Source organism: Camarhynchus parvulus, chromosome 20 (assembly GCF_901933205.1).
Source record: "Camarhynchus parvulus chromosome 20, STF_HiC, whole genome shotgun sequence".
Taxonomy (NCBI): Eukaryota; Metazoa; Chordata; class Aves; order Passeriformes; family Thraupidae; genus Camarhynchus; species Camarhynchus parvulus.
Genome location: NC_044590.1, coordinates 202,333 through 230,312, shown reverse-complemented (window position 1 = coordinate 230,312; position 27,980 = coordinate 202,333). Strand labels below are relative to the sequence as shown.

Genomic DNA, 27,980 nt, shown 5'->3' with positions numbered 1-27,980 from the left:
CAGTCAGTAAGGAACACCTCAGGAATCAAGGTCTTCAAAGAAGATGATTTTACTGAAAGTGTCCCACACTGGTTTGGTTTAAGGAGCAGGCTTCCTGCTCACTGTGTGCTTTGTGCTTGGACTTTTTGCAGCAGATTACCACAGCAATGGCTACACTGTGACAAATGGCTGGAAGATTCACAACACAGCCAAAAACAAGTGGTTTGTCTGCATGGCCAAGACTGCCGAGGATAAACAGAAGTGGCTGGATGCTATAATCAAGGAAAGAGAGCAGAGAGAGAGTAAGTGGATGATGTATTTTGTACTGCACTGAATGATCTTGTAGGACAAATGTATATGCACATAAATGTATTTGAGAGAAAGAAAAAAGGTTACACATTTTCCTCCATGGAGAAAATGAGAATCTGTCCTTAATGTTTTCCAAAAGCTAGGAAACAGCTCTGAGGTCTCAGAAGGTTCTTGATTCATTACAGTATCTTACCATAAAGCAGTTAGGATGAACTTCTCTTCCTAAAAAATGTACAGCTCTCCTTTTCTCTAGCTTTACCGTGATCACTTAAATTCTGCCTAATGTCGATCTCTGCTAAAATTAGGCATGGCCGCTTCAGGCTGCCTGTTCTCAAGCTAGTCTTGGAGCTGTCTAAAATCTGTGTCTCTTTTGGACTCCAGAGTTGCCCAGATTTGCAAGTTCTAGAGTAACATATCCAGAAAATGATATGTTCAGGCTAGAAGACATAAAGCATCTACAGCACCAAAACAGCTTTTGCAAATGCTGTCCTCCTAAAGCAATTTGCAAATCTAAAGAGAACCCCCCTCCCCTGCTGCTCACACTGGTGAATCAGCCAGCCCACGGGGGGATTTCTGTGTGGCAGTACATGTGGCTGGGTCATGTCAGCTTTTCATCCACCTGCACCCATAAGTGTTTCTCCCCAGGGCTGCTCTCAATCCATTCTCCCAGCCTGTATTTGTGCTTGGGATTGCCCTGACCCATGCCCATCTTGCTTTGGACTTTCTTCATGTTCTATAAACCATTCTGTTTTGTGTGGTATGATATAACCATAAGTTTAAAGCTGCTTTTTAAAATGTGGAAGAAAAGCTGCATCTTGGTGGTGCTAAACTTACCAATGACAGTTGTGTATGCAGATTAAAAAAATACGTAATTTCCCCTTTAAATGGAAAATAAGTCAATACATTTTTGTGTTTCTGCAATTTTTGCTGTTTGGCCTCAGCTTTTTTCTTTAAGGAAACATTTTATTTGATGTTTAAGATCTGAAGGAGTTTCTGCTTTATATTCCAGGTTTGAAACTGGGAATGGAGAGGGATGCATATGTCATGATTGCAGAGAAAGGAGAGAAGCTGTACCAAATGATGATGAGCAAGAAAGTGAACCTTATCAAAGATAGGAGAAGAAAATTAAGTACTGTTCCCAAGTGCTTTCTTGGCAAGTAAGTGGTATTTGAATTGAAAAGGTCTTTCACACCAGTTAATAGACTCTAGAATTTCCGGGGATGTCATTGTGACACAGATCAGATGTGCTTTGATGCAGCTTAATTACAAGGACCATAAGCCCCATTACAGTAATGATTTATTTAATCATTGATTTTTGTTTCACACCATACACAGGCTGAATAGTGTGATAGCTCACTCTGTTTTACAGTAAGTCATAATAGCTGCTTCAGATCATCAAAAGGAGTAAGAAAACTACCTTAAACTCTCACAAGCTCCAGGCTGTTGGTGGCCTAACCTGGACTCTCTTTGGTATACAAGCGTTTGCCAGGTGATACTTAAATCCGGTGAACTGTCTAAGCCTCAGGATTGTATATAGAAGATTCCTGTTTGTCAGTGTAACAGGCACCATTGAAATTTTGTGCATCATATGACCTGATATGTTTGTTAGAAGTATAGGACTTCATTGGCTGGAAAAAACCTCTTTGATTCAGCTAGATATTCCAAAATTATGACAAACTAATTCTGAAGGATGACGCGTGAGGAAGCAGAAGAGATTCTGTGGACATCTTGGGTCAGTGATTGTCAATGGCAGCAGTGGGGCTGCTGTAGGGACATGTCCTGTGGGGCACAGCATTCAGGAACTGACCTAAGAAGACTTTTCTGCCTCAGCTGTTAATGACTGATATGATCAGCTGTGGGAAGAAAAAGAGTTCTGAGGCAGTTATGCATTCATTTCCCTTCCCTCTCTGGTCTCTGTAACATTTCTCTTCCCTCTCCTCCCTCTCCACCCCTGTGCAGCAGCATTGCCAGTGCACAGGGGTGGGAGTGTCTTTCTGCCTGGCAGAAGTCAGGCTGGTAGCATAGGTTGGTGATACTTCAGTTAGAAAAAAAAATTTCTTGATATTGGAGAAGTAGTTGCTTTTTTCTTATTCACACGCATCCTCCACCCTCCCCACCAGCTGATCTTGTTGCATTAAAACTGAAGCCTTTTAGATCTGATAATGGCAGTTCTTACTTTCCATGCAAAAAGAAGTACAAGGTCAGAAACTTACATTCTTCCAGTGCTTTTATGTATGAGTCTATTGTGGGCTCCCTGATATTGTGCTTAGTTTCAAGTCCTATCCAGGATTTCCTGCTACTACTTTTCCTTTTGAAATATCTGTTTGCTTACAGTCTGTCCTGCTCAATGCCCTCAATTTTCTTGACAGCCACCTGACTCTCCAGTAGTGAGGACTTGACCTACCTTTGCTAATGGCTAACTGAGCCCAGACTGAGATACCTACAGATATCCTGATCTCTTACAAAAGGATTATTTCTCCTAATGTTCTAGCTGTTCCCACAGCAGTTAACTCTGCTGATATCTTTTCTGCATTCACTTGTTGGTATAGTCCTGGGAAACTCAGCTGAGTGCAGCTCAGTCAGTACATTCCAGTCATGACTGGCCGATTTTGTATAATTTCCATGGTTTTCCCTAAAAAATGCTTATTGGCTGTGACCTGTTTATTTTTGCAGACACTCCTGCTTAAGGGAGTCACTGATGACTGTGCTGAGCTGTATTTAGTGGTTTTTTGTTTTATGCAGCTGAGAGCAACACAAAGGTCACAAAAATAATTTTTCTCTTGGCGTGTGAATATCAGCATCTCATAATTCAGGAGATAAAATGTTTTTTTGGGGGAAACAACATTATCTAATCCAAATATTTTCGAAGATATCACGTGCATTTATTTATAAGGCTGTTTATTGAATTTAACTTCAGCAAGTGACTGGCTTGACTGGAAATCTATTTTCCCGATCACTCTTTGTGGCATTAAAGCAAGTAACCGGTGATGCAGTTGGAATGATGTGTGTTGCTGTCACTGTGTGTAAATGATATGCTGGCTGTGCTTCTTTTCAGCACTGCAAAACCGTGAGTGTGTAAGAGAGAACATCTGTTAACCTCAGGAGATTTCAACCATATATCATCAGATTGTACAGTCCTGGATGGGTTGGATTTTCCTATGTATTTCTTATATAGAAACACAGTTGTTCTAGGTCCCTTAATTTCCAAGGTGTAACTGGGAGATGTTGTCCTGACCTGGATGTCAGATGAGAACTGAGCATGGCAGCTTTGGGAAGTTATCCTGGAGAACTGCTTTAGACAGGATGAGGAAACAAATCAAGCTTTGCCATCCGCTCTTTGAGTTGACAACTTTTTAGAAACAGTCTAGCATATTCCTTAAGAACCTCTTGGAATATTTTTGGATCATGCACTTTTCAGGGCTTATAAAATCTTCAGATCAAATGATTACTGGTTTTGCTTCTGAATCAAATGTCATAAAAATCTTAAAGCAGCTCTTAAGAAAACCATCCCATGATTGGGAAGCTTCACAGCTGTGAGGGTAACACAGTTATTTTCCTGTTTCAGCTGCTGGTTTTTCTATAATATGACAGCTACAGAGTAGCCCCTCAGCAAACCAAAGTTTTGAGTCCTGAAGTTGTTTCATTATTCTAAAGGCAAAATGCAAATAATTCCTGTAGCTTAGATCAGTCAGTACTGATAAAGACAAAGAGACTAATAATACTTCAGTTAAAGCCCACAGGTAGAGACATGGATACTGACTTTGTTAAGCAGCAACCTTCTGCACATTGGCAATCACCCAAGTGTTTTATTGAACTCACATTTCCCATAAGTTGCTCTACTTTCATATATTCCTTTTGTTCTTTTCCGTGACTGTAACACATTTCTAGCATAATTGATAATTAACCTGGCAAACAGCTCAATCCTCTGGGGCTCTGACAGAGCTGGATTAATCAGACTTGCTATGGCTGCTTTTTTGCACTTCCTTTCTAATGAATAACATCCTACATTAATCTGTCAATTTTTTGGCTTTTATTCTGCCCATATGGGCAGCTCTGCCCCTCAACAGAGAGGTTTTGTTTGGTACTGCATGAGCAGCAGATGAGACTTAGCATTTTCTGTGTATAAATTAGAAGCATGTTGTTTGTAATCTGCCAGGCACCACCTCCAGAAAATGACCTTAAATTAACCTGTCAGTGGGACTCATGCTATCTGTTACTGCTCTGTACTGCTTGAATTCAGTAGGTTGAGTCTTCTGTCCTAAGTCCTACTGTGGTTGCCTTGAAGCCAATCCGATTACACCATGGGGCTGGGGACAGAAATCAGACCCAGTGAAGGAAGATAAGCATGTGTAATTAAGTCAAATCATGAACACTACTTGGATTGGTAACTTGGGAAGAAATAGCTGGAAAGGGAGGATACCCTACTGTTGAACTTGATGTAGGGTCTTCAGTAAATCTTGCTTGCTAATCTTTTCCCCCATGTATGTCTGGATTGCTCCATAAGATGAGGATTTGCATCATCCTTATAGATACAACCGTGTCATCCTTCCTTTTGTGTGCACACTGTCAGTGAGCTTAGGGCAATGATGGGAAGAGGCTAAATCTTCTACAGAGCATTTCCTCCAGGAATGTAGGAAATGAAGCCACTGGGTAGAGGTACCATTCCTTACAACAGTTTTCACACTTGCTCCAAGGAGAGTCTCCTTTGGTTGGCTGATGACTCACAGAGGCAAGTGCCTGCTGCCACTTGGAGCTAACTTTGTGTGTTCTGCTCCCCTTTGCAGTGAGTTTGTATCCTGGCTCACTGAGATTGGAGAGATAAGCAAACCAGAGGAAGGGGTCAACCTGGGACAGGCACTCTTGGAAAATGGAATCATTCATCATGGTGAGTGTGCCATATCGTAAAAAGAAACCAGATTTCAGTAATGCCCTGGAAATAAGGGTAGAAAACTTACTGAAACTGTTCACATGATGTTGAAATACTTTTTGCTCCCATACCCATCAAATCCTCAAAATGTTTAGTGATTTTTGGGATTAATTTCCTGCCACCAGCATGCTTCTGGTTTTGGAGTCGCAGGGTTTTGGGCAGCTGCAAAAATGGCTGTAAGTGCTGTGAAAGCTATTGTGGGAATTTGCAACACTTTGTTCCAAACTCATTGAGAAAGGTCAGACGTTCACAATTCCCTTCACTAGGACTGTTTCCAAAGACTTACATTAATTGAATCTGATGTAAAATTTTAAAAATCTAATTTTTTACCAACTGGCCTATAAAGAACATGGTGGGGACAAAAGACAATTTAAATTATCATACTGATATTTTAGTTTCAGATAAGCACCAGTTTAAGAATGAACAGGTGATGTACAGATTTCGCTATGATGATGGAACATACAAGCCAAGAAGTGAATTGGAAGACATCGTGTCCAAGGTTTGCTTTATCATTGTTAGTTGGAACCTTGTGATTTGCTCTCCCTCTGAATGTCATCGACCTGTTGTGTGGGAGATTGCCATTGCTGTTGATCTGTGTTGTTTTGAGCTGTCCATCCTAATGCCAGAGGAGACATTCACATTAGGGAGAGGAAGCAGAGTTTAGCAATGAACACCAATACAATTGTGACTGCACCCAAGACTGCTGATTGCAATCCCAGTAGAGTAACAAAAGGTTTTAAAACAGTAGGTGGTAACATGTCTGCTGCAGATCTGGGCATTATGGTTCAGGGGGATAGAAGAGATCAATGTTTAACTGTTCCTAATAACTGTTTGTCAAATGAGTTCTGTATATGCCATATTTATCCGCATACCTTTTAATAAATTTGATCTTTTTCTTATGGACATTGGTTAATGGGTTAATTGTGAGGAATGATTAATGGAGAAAATGTTGGAATGGAGGTAAAAACAGATTTCTGGCTGAAAGTCAGGAAGGAAGGAAGAATGTTGGACAGAGAGGCTAAAAGAACTGCTTTGAATATCAATATTAATAAATAAAAAATTCCAGCTGAGTAGAGACATCAGTGTCCAGGTTTTGTTAGCATTAGCTAGTCAGTGTTTCTTTGAAAAGGAAAAAGCTGCTAACACTCTGCATCTTCCATTCTTCAGGGAGTGAGGCTGTACTGCCGACTGCACTGCCTGTATACTCCAGTGGTCAAGTAAGCTCCCCTTTGTGATCCCTTTGTATTTATTATCTGTCTTTCACGTTCTGCTCCTGTTCAGGGTAGATTGAAATGGGGAGAAAAGAGAGTGAACTAAAGTTGATTCTGACCAACACTGACCTGCAAGCAGGGAAAGACTGGGTCTTGGACCAAGATTGATGGCAGCTTATCGAAACTGTCAGCATCTCTAGGAAAGTTTTGAGAGTTACTTCTCGTCTGGAACTCCCTACTCATTAGTGCTCAATATTTTAATGTTTTCCTTTATTGTGGTGGCATTTCAAAAGTACACTTTCCCAAGATGAGAGTGTGAGAGGGGAAATCTGCCCAGAAAACACCTACAGATTTGTGCTGTGTTTAGCGCATTACTGGGAGACAAGTTGAAAACTGTGTGTAAGCGCTATGAGGGAAGCTTTTTTTCTGAGAACACATTACTGGAAATGCTGTCATGTTCTGTTGGTTTTTTCCCAAGCTCTCGAAGTCCCACTTTTCTTCTGATTCCCCACACCCTGCATTCTGCAAACACCCAGACATTTCTGCTGCATTTATTTACAAAAGCCAGTCACAACATATTTGTATCTGTAGATAATTAGTAAAAGGAACAGATTTGGGTAGGACAGGATTTAGATGGTGTTTGGATATTCTATTTTTAGGAAAAAGGCAGATTCAGATCATGTGGTGCTAATGAAAGAGGCTGATTTGACAGAACTGAAGAATAAAGTCTTGTCTTGGCCTGCCTCATAGATCCATCCAGACTGTAACGCAGCCTCAGTGGCTATGCTTCCTTCTACAGTCATGCCTGTTGAGCTCAAGCTTCAAATACAAGGACCACCCCAAGGGTGAGAGAGGAATTAATACCCATTCAGCATTTGGTCTCTCTTCTGGGACTCAATGAGAGGGAGCCAATTAATGCAAATTAATTGTGGTAATGGCTTTTGTGATGTGGAACTAGGAACTATATCAAGACCATGAAACTTAGTTCACATGGGCCAGTAAACAGCCTTGAAATTGCTTTTATGATCTTCCAAACTGGATTAAATCCAGTGACCTTGGAGGTGAAGGGTGTTGGAGCCCAATGTCCTGAGCCACATCTGCCTCTTGTATTTGTATCAAAATTCTTTAGAAATACTTCACAAAAGGCTAAAACCATCAATGATCTCCATGTCTTTGAGAAGAGAAATGGAAGAAAAATTCAAAAAGCATCAAATTACAACAGGGTTCCTTTTTCTTCTTGAAGGAACAGTGCTGCTCTCTGCAAGGGCCGGGTGTGAGCTGGTGCCAGTTGTGTTACAGGAACTAAACACAACCCTTCTTATTTACATGACTGAAATTATCTAATTCCATTAAAGGATACTGCATATTATATTTATGTCTGGCTATTATGTGTTATTTTACTAAAGGAAGTGAAATCTGAACAAGTGTGTAAAATCTCTCTTGACAAAATAGACTAAAAGCTGCCTAATTCCAGGAGCCTCACAAAAAGGAGGCACAGATGGAATGTGTAGAGTCCCTGTCTATGAATATATTAATAGGTAAATTCTAGAAAAGAATTATTGAAGCTTATAGATGGGACTGGTACTGAGCCAAAAGATATAAGCTGGACATCAATGGATTTTGGATGATTTCCAGCCAGAAAAGTGTGATTTTTAGTGGGACTGCTGGTGGCAGTATTCTAACCTGAGTTACAGCAGCAGCTTAGGACATCTGTGAAAAGAATCTTGTGGTTGCCTCTGGTGGGAATGTGAGCTCCCTGAAGATGGCTTGAAACAACATCTAGAGAAATTTTAAGTAACACTGCTTTGTGTTGATCTGAAGTGTCTTCCTAATTCAAGCTGCTAGAGAAGTTTAAAACTTTCTACAGAGAAAAGATGGCTGGTTATTAGTAGTAGGTCACAATAGTATATATAGGTTTAGAGCGTAAAAGAAATGTGTACCTTTTTGTCCTGATTTTCCCTGAATTCTTTTTCTTCATTAGAGACCGTGACTACCACCTAAAGACATACAAATCAGTAATCCCTGCAAGTAAACTAGTGGACTGGCTTATTGCACAGGTAAGAAAAGTTTTAAGATACTCTCTGCTAAGAAACACTTCATAATCCTAAAACTTTCCTTTTTCAATTTATCAGTGGGAAATTTAAAAGTGGTTTGGTAGCTGCTCTTTCCTGTGTGCATCTGCTTTCTTTCCTCCTTCCAGGGAGTTATCAACAGTCTTGGTCTGAGACCATCTTAATTGCTGGGTTTACACATCCCAAAGCAACCAGCCACCATGATTAGGGCTTTAGACATCACATCATTACCAAAACTAGACAGCAGTAATAATAATTTAGTGGTGGCAGTAGCAATAAGAGTAATAGTAATGTGCTCTGGACATGCTTCTTCACTGTGGTACTGACTGTAAACTGTTTCTATAATTCTGATGACTCAGATGGAGAGACTGTATGGAATAAACCTAAGTTAGCACGTCAAAACTAGTGTATCAAGTTTCTCATCTAGTTTCTGTATGAAAAGGTCGAGACGCATTTTGTCAAGATTGATCATTGTAAATGGCTCTATCTTCTGGAGATTTTCATTATTGCCTTTATTGTATTTGGATGAATACCTACATAACATTTAGAAGTACTTAGCAAGTACTTCTGAATAAATTAAAGCTGTATTTTCTAATTAGAGAATGCTGTTTTGCTAGGGGAATGTTCTGAGGCCAAGTTAACTTCATAGGAGTAGCCAAGTCTAGTTTAGACCCTCCCTATGCAAAGATTTTGTTGCCTAGAACATACATAGACTGCTAAAGGTTTAAGATGGTAATATTAGAAGGCATTTCTCCTCCAGTTTATTTACAGTTGAAATAATAAATTGGGATTTTAAATCCCAGTCTCTGTAAAATAAACTATCCATTTATCCCATAAAATAACACAATGTGAGTGTTAAGCATTGTCTTATGACAGGATGTTGAAAATGAGAGAAGACTTGTGAAGACTTGAAATTAGTTCATAATAAAAGTTAAACTTTAGGTTTTTTAAAGCTATTTTCTTGTGTGATTACATGGTCATGCAGTTCTTTCAGAACTGCCTTGATGCCTTTTCTACCAAGACAACAGTATTTAGTTCTTAATTTATAAATATTGTATCTTTTTTGCTCTCAGCCTCTTTAACAAAAGCTAGTGGTGCTGTGGATTGGCCAGAGCTGATCATGTTCTATCCTGTGTTTAAATAATGCTGATACACCATAGTGATGGTCTTTGCCAGCATTTGCTTGACAAATAACTACTGCTCTCCTTAGTGGCATTTGAAGTTGGACTGATGTGCTGCTGGCAAGATCAGAGTGTGCTTGAAACACTGTTTTTGCTTAAAACAAAGTCAGTACACTAGCCTGCAGCTGCTGTGAGAGCTTTCGGGTATCTAGTTCTTCAGATGGGGGGGGAGAAAAGGTGTAATACTGTAAGCTGTAGGATACAGCTTCTTGTTTAATGGGACTGAAAGTAATACACTGAAATTGCTCCTGTTGCCAAAGCAGCAGGTACCCTCCCTGATGGAATGAGCTGAGCAGCTGCTCTCACTGAGATAGCAGACACCAGATTCCCCATGTCCCTTTGCTCATCTCGCATCAAGGGACCAGTGTTAACAATCTTTGTAAGACCACTAGGGCCTTCTGATTTTTAGCAGAACTATTTAAAACTTACTTGTCTGCCTAAAAAGTACAACCATGTTTGTCAAGTCTTCACTTGTGGCTGCAAATTAGCAGATATATTGAGAAAACTAGGCAGTTCTTGTATTTAACTGACTTGTAGATATAATGCTTAAGGCTGCTGTTTCAGGGAAGTCTGTAAATTTGCAAGTCACCCTTGGTACCTGTTTTAAATGACTATGCTCAAGGCTTCAGGTAGTGAGAAACAGAAGCCCTTGTAATCTGCTACATAAGCAAACTGCCACTGTCGTTTTAACCTGTCTGACCTTTGGAGTTCACATACTTAGCCTTTTCTCCCTTGAGCTGAATATGGATAGGATCTCTCAGCTTCAAAGGAGGAGTTTTATTGTCTGTGACTAATGGGTCCTGAAGTCCAACACTCTGATTTCAAATAAAATATCTTTACATTGAGGCAATATGGTATTTTTCCCCAGTGCTGGTCCTTGATCCCCTGGCTCCTGTAGGAGGGAGAGATGCTGTCTGGAGGAATGAAAATGTTTGGGCAATGGGATACCTGTTTTAATGGTTTGCTATTGTTCCTTACACAGATCATCCTGCTGATTTCAGAGCTGCAAGCTATGCCCTGGGGAAGGAGTAACAATTTGTCTTAGAAAATGGTCTGAGGTGTAACAGTTATTCTCCTGTTTCTAGGGAGACTGTCAGACTCGGGAGGAAGCTGTCGCACTGGGTGTGGGACTCTGCAATAACGGCTTCATGCATCATGGTAATGAATCAATTTTGCTTTCCCCAGCAAATGAAATGAGCTCTTACTTCGGTCATATTAGCTATTCTAGGCTGTGTCATACGTGCTGTATACACAATTTGCAGGCATTACTACAGGTCCTTCTAGAACACAGTTCTCAAGCTAATACATGGCTAAGCCTGGTGCCTTTCCAAGGGAAGCCACTTGCTGATATGGGAAGCTGTGAAGGGATTAGACAAGCTAGAAGGAGCATGTTTTTTCACTGCATCTCTTCCAGAGCCCTGTGAGCAATGCACAAGCCAAGTGCTGTCCTGAAATATCACCCAAAAATATCAGCTGTTAAGTAAAATTGGCTAGTTCTTGCCTCTTGGATAACAAACACAATCCTCAGTGTTGAGGTATCCCAATCTGAAGTGCCAAATTGCCAAGTTAGACATCATCCATCCTCAAACTGGGGAAGTAAACAAATCACATCTGTATCAGTATGAAATAGAACATCCAAGTCCTAAGAGTAAACATAGTTTGTCAAATGAAACATTCAGTTTTAGCCATAGATAACATTTGCTCACTGTATTTTGAATAGTGTTTCTGAGAGCAGATTATTGCAAATAATTAAGAGACCTTCCATAGTAGTTAATAATAATGTAAGAATAGTTGGGGCCTTTCTTAAAGAATTTGGTCTGTTCTGAGCCCGTGCAAACTTATGGCATTTATTACATTCTTTGTCAAGGAAGACCTCTGCATAAGTACATGTTGAATGTAGGAGTTGCTCATCACTTGCTGCTTTTATTTGAAGGCCCCAGGTCTCATATTTGAAAAACTGGTAAAGAACATTTTCATGCCTTCTAGAATTTTGTAGATCTCATTTCTCTCTCAATTATTTTTTTAAAGTTGAGCCTTAGTCTATGTGTACACCTTACGTTTTAAACTGCCCCTTTACCCATCTTTGCTCCTTTTATAGCTTTTTAATATTCACTTGGATGTGGGAAAGGAGCATGAGGCTTTGAGTAGCGTCTTCCTTCCAAGAGGTTCTTTAGCATTTTATATAAATTCTGCATGCCAGGGAGGTCGCATCATGTTATGAGCTACTGTGAGCTACTATGTCAGAAAAATTCTTGTCCTAAAACACAGAATTAGCTTAAAAATACAGAGCTGAGGAACTGACTGATAGAGATGCATCAAGGTCTGTGTTTTGTAAAGATGGGGGAAATATTTAGAATTTCCTTTAACTTTCTCCTCTGTTTCTCTCTTTTTTTCTTCATGTAAATGCATATATGTATTTCATATATATAATTTCCAGTCCTGGAGAAAAGTGAATTTAAGGATGAATCCTTATATTTCCGCTTTTATGCTGATGAGGAGATGGAGGGCACCAGTTCCAAGAGCAAACAATTACGTAATGACTTCAAGCTTGTGGAAAACATCCTGGGAAAGAATCTTCTGGTAAGAAATATGGCAGCTGAAGTTAGGCATATCAAACCCTCCAGGTTTTTAAATGTCTATTTCACAAATGCTTTTAAAATTCAGCAGAAGAATCTGAATACTCCCTTCAAATGTAAAGTGCAAATTGGAGAGGAGAGGTAGTCCAGAAATTTTCCATTGTATCTCAAATATGAAGTGATAAATTGCATGTTGTGTTGGGCTGAAACTCATTCCACTTGCAACATTAAAAATCTAACCAGCAATTTAGCTGATTTTCCAAAGTCCTATGTTGAACAAGCACTACTAGCATTGTTTCTGAAAATACTTAAAAATAGCCAAAATTGGGAAACTTAACTTCCAGTCCTTTTACTTTCTTGTGCATCCTCTAATGTGAACATCACCTGATAAGGGCTTTTCCCCAGAAATTTTGCTATACATTATTTTAACTTGACTGTATGGGTCCTGCAGGACAGAATTATTTTGGTTCTTGACTTTTTTTTTCTCAAGGTGATTTCCCATAAAAAGACCTTTATAATCTGATGTAATTGACTTTAAAGGAAAAACGACAGTATTTTAAAATAGTGCAAAAATCATCAGAAGCAAGGAAACAATTCTGAGTAATTTGTTTTCCTCCATGGCATGCTAGATTGAGTAACTTTATTTTTCCTCTTAAATCAGTTCTGTTTTATCAGATGGTTCTTAAATACATAATGTTGACTCAAATGCAAAATATTTATCAGTTAGATTTTCCACTTGTCCATTTGCCAGTAGCTAGGCTTGGTTTATTTTTCTGTAATAGGAAGTGAGTTGTTAAGCTTTTTACTATTGTTAATAAACCACTAGAAAAGGATGAATGAAATGTATATTTGTCACGATTGATATGATTTTAAAGAATATGTATAAGGTGGGTCTGTGTGACCTCAGTGCAAGCAAGACGAAGCAGACATTCAGGAGCAAGAATTATGAAGGCTTCTGTTTATCATGTAAGGTACAAACTGAGCACAAGGTATGGAGTTGGTGTTTTTTCCCTTACACAAAGCCTATGTGCCTGTCTCTAGAGGAAGGACTTATGGATGTCAGCAATTGTCCTCTCATTAGATAGAATTTTAGCCATCAGACTGCCATTATGCTGTAGAATTATGTAGTGTGTAGTTAGATCTATAAAAGGTAGGCCTGAGATCTGCATTTTGTGTGAAACTGATAGCTGAGAAGCACTCAGATAATTCATTATCAGGTGGGTGGGATGTATTCTGAAAAATAAACAAATAACTGCACTCAATCTGTAGTACATTCACCAATGGAAAATACTGAATAATGATGAATTCCGTAATCCAAAAGTGAAAGATCTGTTGAAGGATGAAGGGGCTTGGAGTTAAAATCAAATGCAGTTTCTAAAACAAAAGTTGATTAACCATTGGAAAAAACTTTCAAGGGTGGGAATAGATTTTTCACTTCTTAAAGACTGCAGATCATACCTGAGTAACTCTGGAAAATCTGCTTTAATATATATTAAGGGATCTATGCAGAAATGACTAAGATTAAATTTTATGGCTCATGTTTTGTAGGCAATCAGACCAAATGATCTGGTAGTCCCTTTCCATCTTAAAACAGAAGTCCAGATCAGTTGTGGCTTGCAATGAAAAGTCTAATTTCTCATCTCCAGTCTTCACCTTTTCTGTGAACTCCATATTTATGAAGGATAAATTTGTGTAAATATTGTGCTCTGTTTAAGATTTTACCAGAAGAAGATGACTATGGATTTGACATAGAAGAAAAGAACAAAGCAATTGTGGTGAAGTCAGTTCGACGAGAGTCTTCTGCCGAGGTAGGACCTCACATTTGGTATCTAAGAATGTTTCAATACTTAGAAAAGTTACAAACCATCCTTTTAAAATCTGTTTCCTTTAAAGGCAGCTAATAGAAGAGGGCTGTCTTCTACAATTCCTGGTAATAAGCTGTTTCTGTAAATTGATAAGTGTTTGGCATTACTGGGGGACTTGAATTATTGGTAAGTGATAGTATGAGAGCAGTATCTGTGTGATGATAGCTTCCCTCAGGTTCCTTAGCAACTTTCATTTAAGGAGGGAGGGAAAGTAACATTCTTTTGGGATAGCAAAGATGTTTAATGGGGAAACAGGTTTATTTGAATGGAAGCTGTATTTTTAGATATGTGTTTTTCCCTTAAAAAGCGTGCAGTCATTTCTCTCTGTGGTATTTTTTAGGAGTTCTACAGGATATATTTGCTTCGTTTCTTTGAAGCACATAGATGGCCCAAATGTCCTAGGATCTGAGTATTTCTTAATCACCCATTTAGCTCTGCAGAATTCTTATGTGGAGCACAGAGTGTGATCTTCCATTTACCAAAATAAGGCACAGATACACTGCTGAAGATGAGAGGACTAAATGACTTGTCAAGGGTTTCACATTTGCACACAAGACAGAGCTTCTAATTAAAAGTCCTGGACTTTTAATTAACTATTAATTAACTTTTAATTAACTATTACAGAATTTTTGAATGTCAGCATTAAAATTTTTTGGTTACTCCTTTGGACTACAAATAACTCCTGGATTACTTGCTTAATGGAAATAGCTGAAGTGGATGGATTGGTTTTAGCAAGTTGAAAATGTCACATGGGAAGGAATTTTGAACTGAAGTTGAGTGTTAGAATGAAATTGTTTCAGTATTCCTGATTCTCGTTTCGTTTATGGTCACCAAAGAAACCAAACCTATGCTTTATCTAGTGCTCAAAATCAACATAGGTTGGCCAAAAATGTTATTAATCTAAACCTGTGCTGTGAACCATTGCCTGCCAGATAATCCTCTGCCCTTTTTTTGGCTGGAAGCTTGGGGAATAGCCTGCAGATCTATTGTGTTTGAGGAAAATAGCAGCACACCATTTTCTAAGGAATCTTTTTCTTGATCTTTCAAGATAATCTTTGACCATGAGCCCATCTTTTGAATTTGATCTAATAATACTGGTCCAGCAAAGAACTAAATCTGCATCTTCCTGAGCGAGAGTCTCTGTGAGACTAGTGCTGTGTGGACCTCCTTTTTCAAGTCAAGAAACTTGTCAGTGGATTCCAGGCAGAATAGAAAAGTGTTTGCCACATTTAGAAGGAACCTCAACTGCTGAACCTTGAAATTATATAAAGTAATTAAAATCTGGAAGGTTTAATAATTTTTTACTGCTTCCTTGATACCTAACACCTTGTCCAAATGTTGATATGTTACATTTTACCTGGTAGAGATCATCAAGGGGTGTGTTTGAGGCTATTGTCCAGTGGGCACAGTAGGGGATCTCAAGTCTTGTCATTGCATCTGTGACCATTGCCAAATAACTAAAGTTAATTAAAGTCAAATTAATTAAAGTCAAAATCTAATGCCTTTTTAAGCTAATGAAGAACTAGTACTTCACTTAAAGCAGAGACAGTTCTTATCACCACTTCAAACCAGCTTACATTTACTGACTGGCTGTAGGTTGGTTTTGCAAGGCTGATGGCTGAAAACTGTCCACAGCTCCTGTGCCCAGGGTTTGGGAAGTCAAACTTCTGCGTCTCACTGGGTATCACAGCCACTCTATCATGGGGCCCTAGCTTTCAATTGTGTCCCCTCACCCCTTGGTTTTTTATAGTCTCCTATTTTAATAATCCGTTTAAAATTTGTAGCAGAAAAGTAGTAAGATGTATCCATTGCAAACTAAGGTACGTCTGTAGAGTGGCATATTTCTAAAGATACTGGCGAAATATCTTTTTCTTCTGTAAGTGCAGAAAACTTTAAGGGGGAGTGACAAATGACTTGATGAACCAACACTACTTAGAGGGTATTCCATGTGAAAGTAATCCAAGAAATGTCCATAAGTAGGGAACAGTTGAACGTTGAAGCCTGAGCTTTCAGAGTTGCTGCCAGTGATGCAAAGTGCTCTGTGGTGTTTGTTCCCTTTGCAGATGGCTGGCCTGCAAGCAGGAAGAAAGATATATTCCATCAATGAGGATTTAGTATTCCTACGCCCATTTGCTGAAGTGGAAACAATCTTATCCCAGTCCTTCTGCTCACGAAGGCCACTTAGGCTTCTGGTAGCCACCAAAGCAAAGGAGTAAGTGCCAAGATGGGCAGAGAGAAAAGATTATTGAGAAATGTCAGTTACTAAGTAGTACTTCTACAGTTGTAGTGAAACCTGTGTAAACACTTTGCTGTGCAGAAGCCACTCAATAGGAAAAGATGACAGAAATGAGAGGTACAAGAGTCACGGCTTGTTTCTAGTGATGACTCTTGGGCTGCTAGCAGAGGTTGGCATGTGTTCTCTTTATACTACAGATGACTTTTGGTTTCCTTGTCTACAAACAAAATTGAATTGCAAGGATTGACATTCTTTCTCAGGTGTGAAGCTTCTCATACTCTATTATGTGCATGGGAAAACAATTTCCACTCATTGAAGCTTGGCTTATTTTTTGATGAGATTACTAATATCAGCCCTTACAGTTTTTCAGTCTATTATTGTTTCTTATAATGAGAGTTGGCCCTGTTAGTGTCTTGTGTGTTGTTAGAGTCTGTAATCCATAGAACTGAAAGTCTCAGTGAACATTTGTTGCTGAATTCTAGTGCAGAATGTCTTGTCCAGTCTGTTTTGTTTTTTTAAAATTTTTTAGTGGGAAAAAATCCTCTGCTGGTATAGGTCAGCACAGCTGCACTGAAGTTTGCACAGAAATGGAAGTGAATATAAATGCCTTAGAAAGTTTCTGTCAAATGTTTATTCACTTAAATATGTAATAAATTAAGAAGTGCCAAATTTTAATTAACAAATAGAATCTCATATCTGCCTTGGAGATTGAAGATGGAGTATATTTCTTCAGGTCTCTTTATTTGTTATTTATTTGTAAACACTGTGGATGCTTGCTTTCATCCAAACCCACTTGTGAATGCTAAGGAAAGATGCTGTTAAGAACTGCCCAGAACTCTGGCAGCCTAAATTAAAACCATGCTTTCTCCATTATTTATCTTCAGGATTATTAAAATCCCAGATTGTCCTGGAGCGCTTTGCTTTCAGATCCGGGGAGCAGCACCACCATACGTTCACGCAGTAGGAAGAGGTAAGTAGAAACTCTGTGATACAGTTAAGCTGGGAGTACAGCTGAATAGATAGACGTGTGTATATAAAGTGTACGTGTGTGTGTGTGTGTGTGTATTTTTTTTTCAACAAAGATAGATCCAGGTTTCATTGTCTAGCTTGTTCTCTACAAATTCTGATACATTTAGTGACCATAGTGACAAGAACCTGTAACAGACAAGAATCACACTCACATAACCATAGAACAGATTTCCTGCCTCAAAAGAGATTTTCTGCCTCAAACTGCTTATCACTTAAATAGATTCTAAGACAAATGGTATCATTCTTCTGAACTGAGTGTTGGGTCTCTAATCCCATCAATACAATACAAGGAATAATTTAATTCCACAGTGGAAGAAACTTGAATGCTGCAATGCACAGTACCATGGACTCTTCAGAAGGCACTTTCATTTTAGCTCTTGCAAGCTAGAAATGGACTTGCTTAGTGACCCTTCCCTTGTTTCTTCTGAGACTACTAAGGTAAAGCTTAACAGCCACAGGGAAAAAAAAACCCGTAAAACTGACATGGTTGAGAAAAGTTGAAGGGTCATGCTGTCTGTGGCTTCCTCAGTGTTTTTACCTGTAGTCATCCACAATTTGGGTCTGGGTTCTGAAGGTGCTGTAGGATCAGCAGGTTGGTAGACAAGCCGTAACACAATCTGGACGTCACAAAGTATGACATAAGAATTGGAGACTACTTCTCCCTTACACAGGAGATATTGCTACAAATTGCCAGTATAAGAGGCAAAAGGCTCACCATGATCTTTTTAAAAGGAGAAAATACAATTTGACAGAGATATTTACTACTTCTGTGCCTGACATACTTACCTTTAGCTACAAGCAAAGCACAGCTTTAACCTTCATGTTAAGCAGATGCAGAAAATAAAACCTTTTAGACATACACCAGTTCCTTCCTTCAGAACAAATGTGTGTCTCCAGCTGAGTGCAGTTAGCTTAGGCAGCGTCCACAGATGGTGTTCCCAGGGACACACATTTATTACACCATTTTAAAGCAGTACGTGCAACCACTTTTTCACTGTTTGGAGTGCAAGCTGGAAGTTGCAGCTAGGAAGATTGTTCTTTTTCTGGATTTTGCCTGGAAAAGAATAGTTACATTTGACATCAGAGTCTTTTTGTGTAGCAAATTGTGTAACATGCAAGTGTTCTGTCTTCCAGGTGCAAGAGGCTGGAACAAATACAACAGTTTGTACTTAAGCAAGACCACAGCTAATGTAACCATAAGACTAAAAGAGACCCATATAAGAATTCCAAACATTTTCCCACAGAAATGTAAATTTCTAGCATGAATACATTTAGACCTAGGAGATGGCTGGTTTTGCCAGCACTGCTGAAAACATGAAGGATAGACACATGATGTTATCCTTGCACAACAAAGCTCTCTGAGTAGTAGCAAAGGCATGACAGGACTGACCCAGCTCTTCTTACTTTTTCTAACCAGAAAGCTTTTGCAAACTTTCCAGTATTCTCATCCATAGGCAGATGGCATTTCTGTTTAACTTCTCTCCTGTTATTTTTCAGGATCTGAGGCTGCGGCCGTAGGCCTTCATCCAGGGCAGTGTATTTTGAAAGTTAATGGGAATAATGCAACACATGGAAATTACAAGGAAGTTCTGGAGCACTTCACAGCCTATAGGACCAGGCAGCAGGAAGCACTGGTACGAGCACACAACCTCAAAGGAAGTACATTAATTCCCGCCTTTTTTCTGCCCTCTATTCCTGTGTTTTTATGCTCACTAAATATTCAGAAAAAGAATATCTGCATGTTTGTTTTGACTGATTTGCTGTTATGCCAGGGTCCTGCTATCACTGAGGGGGCCTGATTCCATTTTCCCATAGTTGCAAAACACCTACAAATATTATGAAAGCCATTTCATGCATACAGTACTGAAAATTATTAACTGTTACTAACCATGGAAGTTTACCCAGCTATTGATCTAAACTTTATGTTCTCTGAAGTTCATAGAAAACCTGGAGTAATGTTGATTTTTCCGCCTGCTTAGAAGACATAAAATTGATGGCTAGATTCACCTCTGTAGTCCAAATATTTGGAGATTGGGGATTTTGAGGTCCTAGCTGAAGCCTATATCTCTTGAAAGGGGTTGTACCAGTGGGTGTACAGAACACATGAAGATGCTGAAGAGGACAGAGTTCAGCAAGCAGCATCCCCTGCATGTTTGAATGGCAGTCACCTGGACTCCAGCAGAGACAACTCTGCGCTAGAAGGACATGCAGAACTGGAACCCCTTGAAAGCAGCCAACAGGAATCAGGTAAAGATTCTCATGGAAGAAGAAAACCTAGGGACAATTCAGGGGCTTTCAGAAGGAAAACCACAGTAGAAATATAAAGTATAATTATTATTGTAGAATATCTCTTTTCTTAGCAAAGCTTTGTAATTGAATGAGGTCTGCCAGAGGACGTATTTCTTTGCTGCAGTTTATTCAGGGGAAGAAAAAATTGAGATGCACATAGAAATCATGCACCTTTGATTCTCTCTTCTCTACAAGACAACCAGTTATGGGAATGAAGATACTCAGCATTTTTAGAATCTTTTGGTAGCCCCTGCAAACCATGCATTTATGAGCAGTAGCTGATGGAGAGGGAACATCTGCAAGTAACTCCACCTAGAATAATCTGCATTTTCTGTTATTTTTGATTAAAAATTAGGATGTTAAATTACTTTGATCTGGAGTAAGTTTTCAAGGCACGTTGCCACCATTTCAGGAAAAGGTATGGGTGAATTTCCTCCAACTTTTGAAAGCATAGCACAAAAAACAGGTCTACTTTCATGCTGAGGGCTTATTCAGAAAAGTAGATGTTAAGGGAGACTACTAAAGCAAAATTTATTCCAAAGGACTGAGCCTGGACTCTCTGAATGCCATTGGCAACTTCTCCGGGAACAGATGCATGTGTGTGTGGATCCCATGCAAGGTCTAGTGATGCTGGTAACTTCCCTGTCACAGAGTGTTCCAGCAGTGGAACAGCTGGAGCAGTGCCCTGGTAGAAGTGTGTGAGCAGCTCCCTGGCAAATCTCAATTTGACTGGAACTTGAATCTGGTCTCTAGTGACAATAGAACTGCTTTGTGTAAAAAATGTTTTCTCCTCACCACATCCCTGCCTCACATCTCAGTCTTCCAGGGAGTTACTGCAGACAACAGGACTCAGAGATTAACATACTTCCCTTCCCTTATAAGCTTCTGCTAGGATCTGTGAACAGAACTAGAAGTAGTGTCCTGAGCGTGGATATGTGCACACATATGTGGAAGAACATCAGAATGGGGATTGGAGCATGTGTATTATCTAAAATTTTGTCACTGTCTCCATTAATGGCCAACAGCAAATGTCTTCCTAAGAATATTCTCTCAGTCTCCAGCAGAACATAGCTGAAGACATTCTTTGAGCCAATGTGTCTCTGCATTCAATATTCTTCTCAGCAGCTTTCTCTTGCCTGGGCAGGCCTGTGTTCACATGTGCTGCCAGACGCCTCTAATGACTTACTTTGGTTCCAGCCCAGACACCACAGACTGTAATTTCTCCACTGGTCATTGGTGAAGAAACCCCGCTCATCAGCCTGACTGTGGATAACACCCACCTGGAGCATGGGGTGGTATATGAATATGTTAGCAGTGCAGGAATCAAATCCTTTGTCCTGGAAAAAATTGTGGAACCTAAAGGTTGCTTCATTCTCACCGCAAAGGTACCGAAAACCACACATGGTCAGCTTTTGCCTAAACAGAATGGGAAACCAATAGTATAGCTTATTATAGGCCTCTGTGGGCTTGGCTCTTCAGTTGAGGTTGACATTGGTCTTCTCAGCCCTGCTTGGAGTTTTATTCATTAGAATGAGTTACAATAGCTTGTTTGGTATGAGTAATCAGCAAGTGCTTCCAGGACTTCAGCTGTTGAGGCAGATGGAGGGGAGCCCTCAGCTGTGGAACTCTTGCTTTTATCTGCCTGGTAGCATACACTCTGCTGATATTTAAGATTAATCTTTTCAGGCAGGAATTTGCTTTACCTTGCAAGAAAATCAAGCAACTTTTTCCCACCTGAGAAGCTGGATGGGTTGCTACAGGAATTGGGTAGAACTGCTGCTACTGGAAAGCAGCAGAGAGTGCTGAGTGGCTTGGTCATCTCTGACAAAAACGAGCTAATAGTGAATGTTTGTCACGTCTCAGTAATGTTATTGTTATGTCCCATGGAAGCATGCTAGAGCAGGTAACTTGGGCAGTGGATATTTTGATCCACTTCCCTGATTCTAAACATTTTTAAGGAATGGTAGATGACTCTGACTATTAAACACATTAGTGGTTCTCAGGCAGTAATAAAGGCAGCTTGTTCTGGAGGCAGCTTTATTCAACCATGGGGCTTTGCCTCTCACTGAGTGGAAGAGAACTGTATTTTCCCTCCCTGCCAGGACTCATAACGTTGACATCCTGTCTTTTTGTTTAGATTTTAGAGGCCTTTGCTGCAGAGGACAGTCATTTTGTAAGGAACTGCGAAAGACTCATATCCCTAAGCAGTGCTGTGGCCACCATGCCCCAGTATGAATTCCGGCAAATCTGTGACACTAAGCTGGAAAGCATTAGTAGGAGGCTCACAAGCTACCAAGAGGTACAACAGTACTAGTTATTGGTGAAGTCTTGAAACAATACTTCATTGTGTTAAGTGTGTCTTAGTATTCTTTATTAATTAATCCAAACTGTTTCTGAGGTGGGTATCCTGGAGGCATGAGAACAGTTCTGCGAGTTACTGAAATTGCAAGTTTTGAGTGAAAATACCTTGTCTGTAAATCACTCTTTTCTGCTTGTCAGAGCTGTGAGTTAAGACATATTATTGCAGGTTAATTTCCACTGCATTAATGAATAAATATCAGAACAGATTGATGAATGTCTTCTTGAACATGAATGTAACTACAGTGTATCATGATATAAACAAAGTGTATGTGCTTTTTTTGTGCAGTTACCTGAGCTGCTTGAAAAGAGTGCTAGGAGGTATAGCTAATTGCTTTCCTTTGTTGTTTTATGAGCTTTTTTTAAATGTATTATTCCAGCTGCAGCGGAAATCTGAATTAATGGATTTCTGGAGTAGGCGGCAGGAAAAGAATTGTCTGTATTGCTTCAAATTTTTTTGAAGGTGCAGTAGCACACACCTACTTTATTTCTCCCAGTTTGCAGATGAATTGAAAACAAAGGTGAGCCCAGCCTTCAAACAAGCCGTTATGGAACCTCATTCCCTCAACAGCATGGATTTCTGCCCCACCAACTGCCATATTAACCTCATGGAGGTATCATACCCCAAAAGCACTACCTCAGCAGGGAGATCGTTCAGTATTCGCATTGGACGGAAACCTTCTATTATTGGTCTTGATCCAGAGCAAGGTGATAATTAACTTCCAAGTCATACTGATTTCATCTGTTTAAAAGGCTGTGTGTTTCCACTGCTCAGCAAGGTCAAATATAAGTTCCAAGGAAACATAGTCTTGCCAGTACCCTTTCTTCTTAAAATTTTATAGTTAAATGGCAGCCTTCTTGTGTTGTGAAGAAGTAATGGCTTCAAGCATAGAGAGGCTTCAGTTGCCATTTTTTTGCTAGATGAACTGTTTGGGCATGATCTCATGGTAGTTACGTGGCCAGGGTGTTGTTGCCTGTTGCCCTTAGCAGAGGTGACTTGCTGACTAAAAGTGAGCAGGGGCTGATGGCAATGCTAGTGCTTCATTCAGGGGGAAAACTGAAGTCAATCACATTGTAGTGCTGCTTTCTACTCTCATTACTAAGTAAATTCCATGCAGTGGAGTTGAAAGTCTCTACTGTGTCAGGGGATCTATTATCTGATAAATTGCTGCTATGCTGGTTTTCTCCTACAGTCTGGTTATTTATACCCAGCATTTTTTTTATCATGATCTGACTTAACATGCTTCTGATTCATTGCCTTGTGACAGTCAGAGTGCAGGAATGTTTGGAAGAGGGAACTATAGACTAAACAACTTTCTGAACAATGGCATCGACTATTCAAATTGAGGTTTGTAAAGGACCTCTGCTTGCAGTAGAATTTTTAATATGAGCTAAGGTGGGTAGCAAAGTACTGCACCAAAACTGTCAGCAATTCTAAATGAAAAATAATTAATTTATCTTTTGTAAGGACAGAATCCTACTCCTTTATATGTATGTGTGTGTGTAAGTGTAAATGTCTGTAGAGCTTGAATAATAGCATAGACTGATTCCTGAGAACCCAAATTCATTAACTTTTCAACAAATGCTTTTAGAGAGCTTCTAAGTTTTCTGTATGAGTATACATGTGAACATAGGTCTTTACTTCCATAATCTAGCCAGTTTCTGAACTGCAGTAAATTCAGAATATCTAGTTAGCATGACAGGAAAAAAAGCCCAACTTCTTTGGTATTTTTCCAGAATGATTTTGTCATATAATGAAATTATATAAAACAGTTCAGTGAAATTTTAGTTTTTCCTGTCAGAACTCTGTTTATCCTAAATGGTCATCACTAGGATGGAGTGGAGAAAGTAGTGAGAGCTATACTAACTAGATCCTTTAATGTTTAGTAGGTACCTTAAATCCAGTCTCATATACTCAGCATTGCATCACCACTATGGCTGCACCATCTTGGAGATGTCCAGCCCCAGAAGATGGAGATCCTGATGGTAGCTTTGGCCAGCAGAATGGAGGAACAATTTGGGAAGAAAGGGGACTCAGTTTTCTGCTGAAACAGGAAGACTGGGAGATGCAGGACTCCTACTTGCATCTTTTTAACAAACTAGACATTGCAGTGAAGGAAATGAAGCAGTATGTCATTCAGATAAATAAGTGAGTACAAAATCCTATATGCGCTGGGGAAAGAAATCCTTATAATATTGAGGCAGTAATCTCCAAAAGCACATTGTGCTTTCAGCCCCAGCTGTCTGCCTCTTCTGACCTGCCCTTGTATGACAAGTCCTTGCTGTTTGTTTCTACTCCTGGGCAGATCCACTAGTGTTTGTATTATTGTCTTTTGCTTCTAAAAGTCTATCTGAATTTGATGCCACTGTTTTGCTTACTGTATATTCCAAAATAAGAATCTATGTGTTGTCAAGAACCTTTGAGATTTTGTCTGTCATAAGGCAGAAATAAGGGTTGAAATGAAGACAGTTCAACAGCTGAAGCAAAAGGTGCATGCAAACAAAGCAAAAGCAGGGATTCATTCACTGCTTCCCGTGGGCAGGCAGGTGTTCAGCCACCTTCAGGAGAGTAGGGTCCCATCCTTTGCAGTGGTGGCTTGGAAAGACAAACACCATCACTCCAAATAGCCCTTCTTTCCTCCTTTTCCACCCACTTTATATGCTGAGCGTGGTGTCACACGATCTGGAATATCCCTTGGGTCAGCTGGGGTCACCTCTCCTGGCTGTGTCTCCTCCCAGTCTTCCCACACACCCCAGTCCCCTCCCCAGTGTGGCTCTACGAGGGGCAGAAAAGGCCTTGGTTCTGTGTTAGCTCAGCAGTTAGTTACAAGACCATCTCTGTATTATCAGCTTTGTGTTCAGCACAAATCCACAACAGTCCCATACCAGCCAATGGAAAAAAATTAACTGTATCCCTGCCAAAAATAGCACATGACCAAAACTTCACCTAAGTGGAAAGCACATGGACCCTTGGTTTCAACATGTGTGCAGAAGGGTGGTGGCTGCTGGGTAGAGCCAGTGAGCTGAGGAGGAGAAATCCAGTGCCTTGGAGGAAGAAAGTGAGGACTTTCAGGCCACCATGTTTACAGTGAATATGTTACGCCTTATGGAAGTAGAGTACCTTTGGAAACAGGACCTTCTGGGAACTGGGATTCATGGGAATCTCCTGAGGTTTAACAAGACCAAGTGCGAGGTGCTGCACCTAGTCGGGACAGGCTGGAGAAGAAAGGGACTGAAAGCAGATGTGCCAAGAAGGACTTGGGAGTGCTGGTGGCTGAGGCTGGACATAAGCCATCAGCGTGCGCTGACAGCATCATTCAGTCCTGGGCCATCTGTGTCCTGGGCTCAGCCCCACAGTGTGGGCAGCAGGTGAAGCTGGGGGGAATCTGCCCCTTTGCCCTGCTCAGGTAAGACCCTACCTGCAGAGCTACTTCCAGCTCTGGGGTGCCTAGCTCAGGAAGGATGTGGGAGATAATCCAGAGGAGGCCATGGAAATGATCAGAGGGACAGAGCAGTTCTGCTATGGGAAAAGGCTGAGAGAATTGGGATTCTTAGGCTGGAGAAGAGGCTTTGGGGTGATCTAATTGCAGCCTTCCAATACCTAATGGGAGCCTGGAAGAAAGATGAAGAGAGACTCTTTACAAGGGCCTGGAGTGACAGAACAAGGAGGAATGGCCTCAAAGTGAGAGCATGTTCAGATCAGATGTTGAGTAGTAGTCTGTGTAAAGTGCTCACAAAGGTAGCTCTGATTTCACATAGCTGCATTTAGCCTTAGTTGTGACAGGTCATTTGTGGGACTGAGAGCTCTATGTTGTGCTTCTGCAGACTTTTGTCCACCATAACAGAACCTACAGAAGCTGGTGCCTGTGAGCCACCATCTACTGAGGACACATCCTCACCTTCCCTGGGAACAGAAGAAAGTGATCCTGACAAAGCTGAGCATGGTGGAATCAAGAAGGTCTGTTTCAAAGTTTCTGAGGAGGACCAGGAAGACTCTGGACATGACACAATGAGTTTCAGAGACTCCTACAGGTCAGTCTGAAGATTGTGCCAGTTGTACCTTACTAGTATTGTGTTTCAAAGTTCTCATTCCAGTATGGATTCAACAAACAGGTTGTTTTCCAGTCAGTCAGTTATGTAATATTCACTTAGTAGAGTATTCACTTCACTGATGTATTCATTATATTTATTGCCCTGGAGACATACACAGCAAAAATACTTCCCCCAAAATAATGCCATAATGCTAAGGTATCTAGAAAAGTGAATAAAATTAAATAATTAGGTCTAGTGTGACTTTCTGTGTCCTGTAGCCAGAAACTACAGAAGTCCAGTGGAATTCTCAGACTGCTTGGTCTTATAATAGTGCTGGTATTAACACTTGGTTCTGCAGCAAATTTTCCTGGAAGTCTAAGACATGGAGAAACAGAAATGGACATTGAGTTTTTTATTTTTAATGGCCCTTTGAAACCACAAACAGAAACGTTTATTCAGGTGTCTCAAAATCTTTTTGGGACATGATTGACTTCTAGTTCTCCAGGAATATTTGCTACCAAGGGAAATCTCACTCCCAGTTCTCTCTGTTTTGGGGGGAAACATTTGGAGACTCAGCTTCAGAATAGGTGGGGTAACAAATTGTGGCCATGTCTGATGGCTGCAATTTAACATCCTTAATAGGCCGTTTTTACATTTATAGTAAGACCATAGAGCTGGGAGGATTCCAGCTCTGAATGAATGACCTGTCTCTGGAATGTTCTCATGAATGAATGATTTGTCTCTGGAATGTTCCTGCTGTAGTCCTGATGCTTCACTTGCTGTTGTTGGGCACTTGTACCAGTAGCAATAGGTGCCACTGATGCAGGACTCCAGAAGGGGAACAGTTTGTGTTGGAAGGGGTCTCTGGAGTCTGCACAGTCCAGTCCCTTGCTCAGGACAGGGCCACTAAGACTGGTTGCTTGGGGTCTTGTCTGCTTGAATATTGATCGCCTCAGAGGACAGCAAATATGAAGTCAATAAAGAAATAGAGCGAGTGCTTGCAGTGCTGAGATCTGGGGCATCACTGTTGTGTGAGACTTCAATCAGCACATGTGCTTTGGAGCTTTCTGAGTGACATGTGCTTTATTTCTTTCACTGTTAATAGGGTATCCCGGTAGTTTAAACTTCTGTAATTGAAGCGAATTTATTCTGGGTAACAAAGGGTCAGCACAAACAGTCTCTCTTGGCTTGTCACTTGTTTCAGAATTCTACACATTTGTTTGAGAAATGTTTGAGAAACATTATTCTGTCTTCTGTATTAGACAGAGGCAGAGAATTAAGCATACATTACAGATAGTAGTTACTTGAGGTGGAATGTGTTTTTATGGGTTTTGATTTAAAAGAACATTGATTAGCTACAAACTCAAGCAAATTGTAGATAAGAAAATACCTTGTTTGCAATAGCCAACAAGGCTTTTTTTTGTGATCGTTTTGGAGGTGTAATTCATAAGGATTTGTATTGCAGAGTAGTTGCCATAAGTATTAATCTTCCTGAGAAAAGAACAGATTTCTTTGATACTAGATTTAAAAAAGGACAGCAAGAATCCCAATTAGGGTTCTTTCAGTTGCTCTAGTATTTTTCTCTCATCTCAGTTAAAAATTACTTCAGAGGCAGAGACAGTGGAGAATTTTTAAAGCTTTGTTTTGGGCTTGTGCCATTAAAACCACTGTCATTGTCACTTCATTGGAAGGGGACAGCCTGAGATCCATAGTCTTTTTGGTTACTTTCAGTAAGAACAGTTAAAGTGAACTTTAAAGAGAGGAGATTTGCTGTAAAATTTTCCAGATGTGCATGAGCCAAGATTGGTGTGGAGCTGTTGTGACTCCTCCACTTTGTTGTAGGATCTGCCGTGCCTGATTCTCCAGTGACTTAGATTCCCTAAATTCTCTCTCCCACCTCCAGTATCTGTGCTACT

General features: G+C 40.1%; 1 protein-coding gene across 2 annotated transcripts in view; it reads left to right on the top strand.

Moving 5' to 3' along the window:
• PREX1 (phosphatidylinositol-3,4,5-trisphosphate dependent Rac exchange factor 1) overlaps positions 1 to 27,980 on the top strand; it is a 115,310-nt gene that overhangs the window by 71,569 nt on the left and 15,761 nt on the right. Inside the window, exons 9-26 of one of the 2 annotated variants that reach the window (XM_030962992.1) lie at positions 132 to 281; positions 1,298 to 1,445; positions 5,073 to 5,173; positions 5,611 to 5,714; positions 6,383 to 6,432; positions 8,408 to 8,483; positions 10,765 to 10,837; positions 12,117 to 12,259; positions 13,971 to 14,063; positions 16,184 to 16,332; positions 17,241 to 17,326; positions 18,883 to 19,019; positions 19,461 to 19,632; positions 20,872 to 21,059; positions 21,812 to 21,973; positions 22,530 to 22,740; positions 23,923 to 24,181; positions 25,858 to 26,064. In XM_030962992.1, the coding sequence (XP_030818852.1) occupies positions 132 to 281; positions 1,298 to 1,445; positions 5,073 to 5,173; positions 5,611 to 5,714; positions 6,383 to 6,432; positions 8,408 to 8,483; positions 10,765 to 10,837; positions 12,117 to 12,259; positions 13,971 to 14,063; positions 16,184 to 16,332; positions 17,241 to 17,326; positions 18,883 to 19,019; positions 19,461 to 19,632; positions 20,872 to 21,059; positions 21,812 to 21,973; positions 22,530 to 22,740; positions 23,923 to 24,181; positions 25,858 to 26,064 (2,509 nt within the window). Of the gene's footprint in view, positions 1 to 131; positions 282 to 1,297; positions 1,446 to 5,072; positions 5,174 to 5,610; positions 5,715 to 6,382; positions 6,433 to 8,407; positions 8,484 to 10,764; positions 10,838 to 12,116; positions 12,260 to 13,970; positions 14,064 to 16,183; positions 16,333 to 17,240; positions 17,327 to 18,882; positions 19,020 to 19,460; positions 19,633 to 20,871; positions 21,060 to 21,811; positions 21,974 to 22,529; positions 22,741 to 23,919; positions 24,182 to 25,857; positions 26,065 to 27,980 lie in introns of both variants that reach the window. The other variant, XM_030962991.1, reaches the window with a different exon arrangement.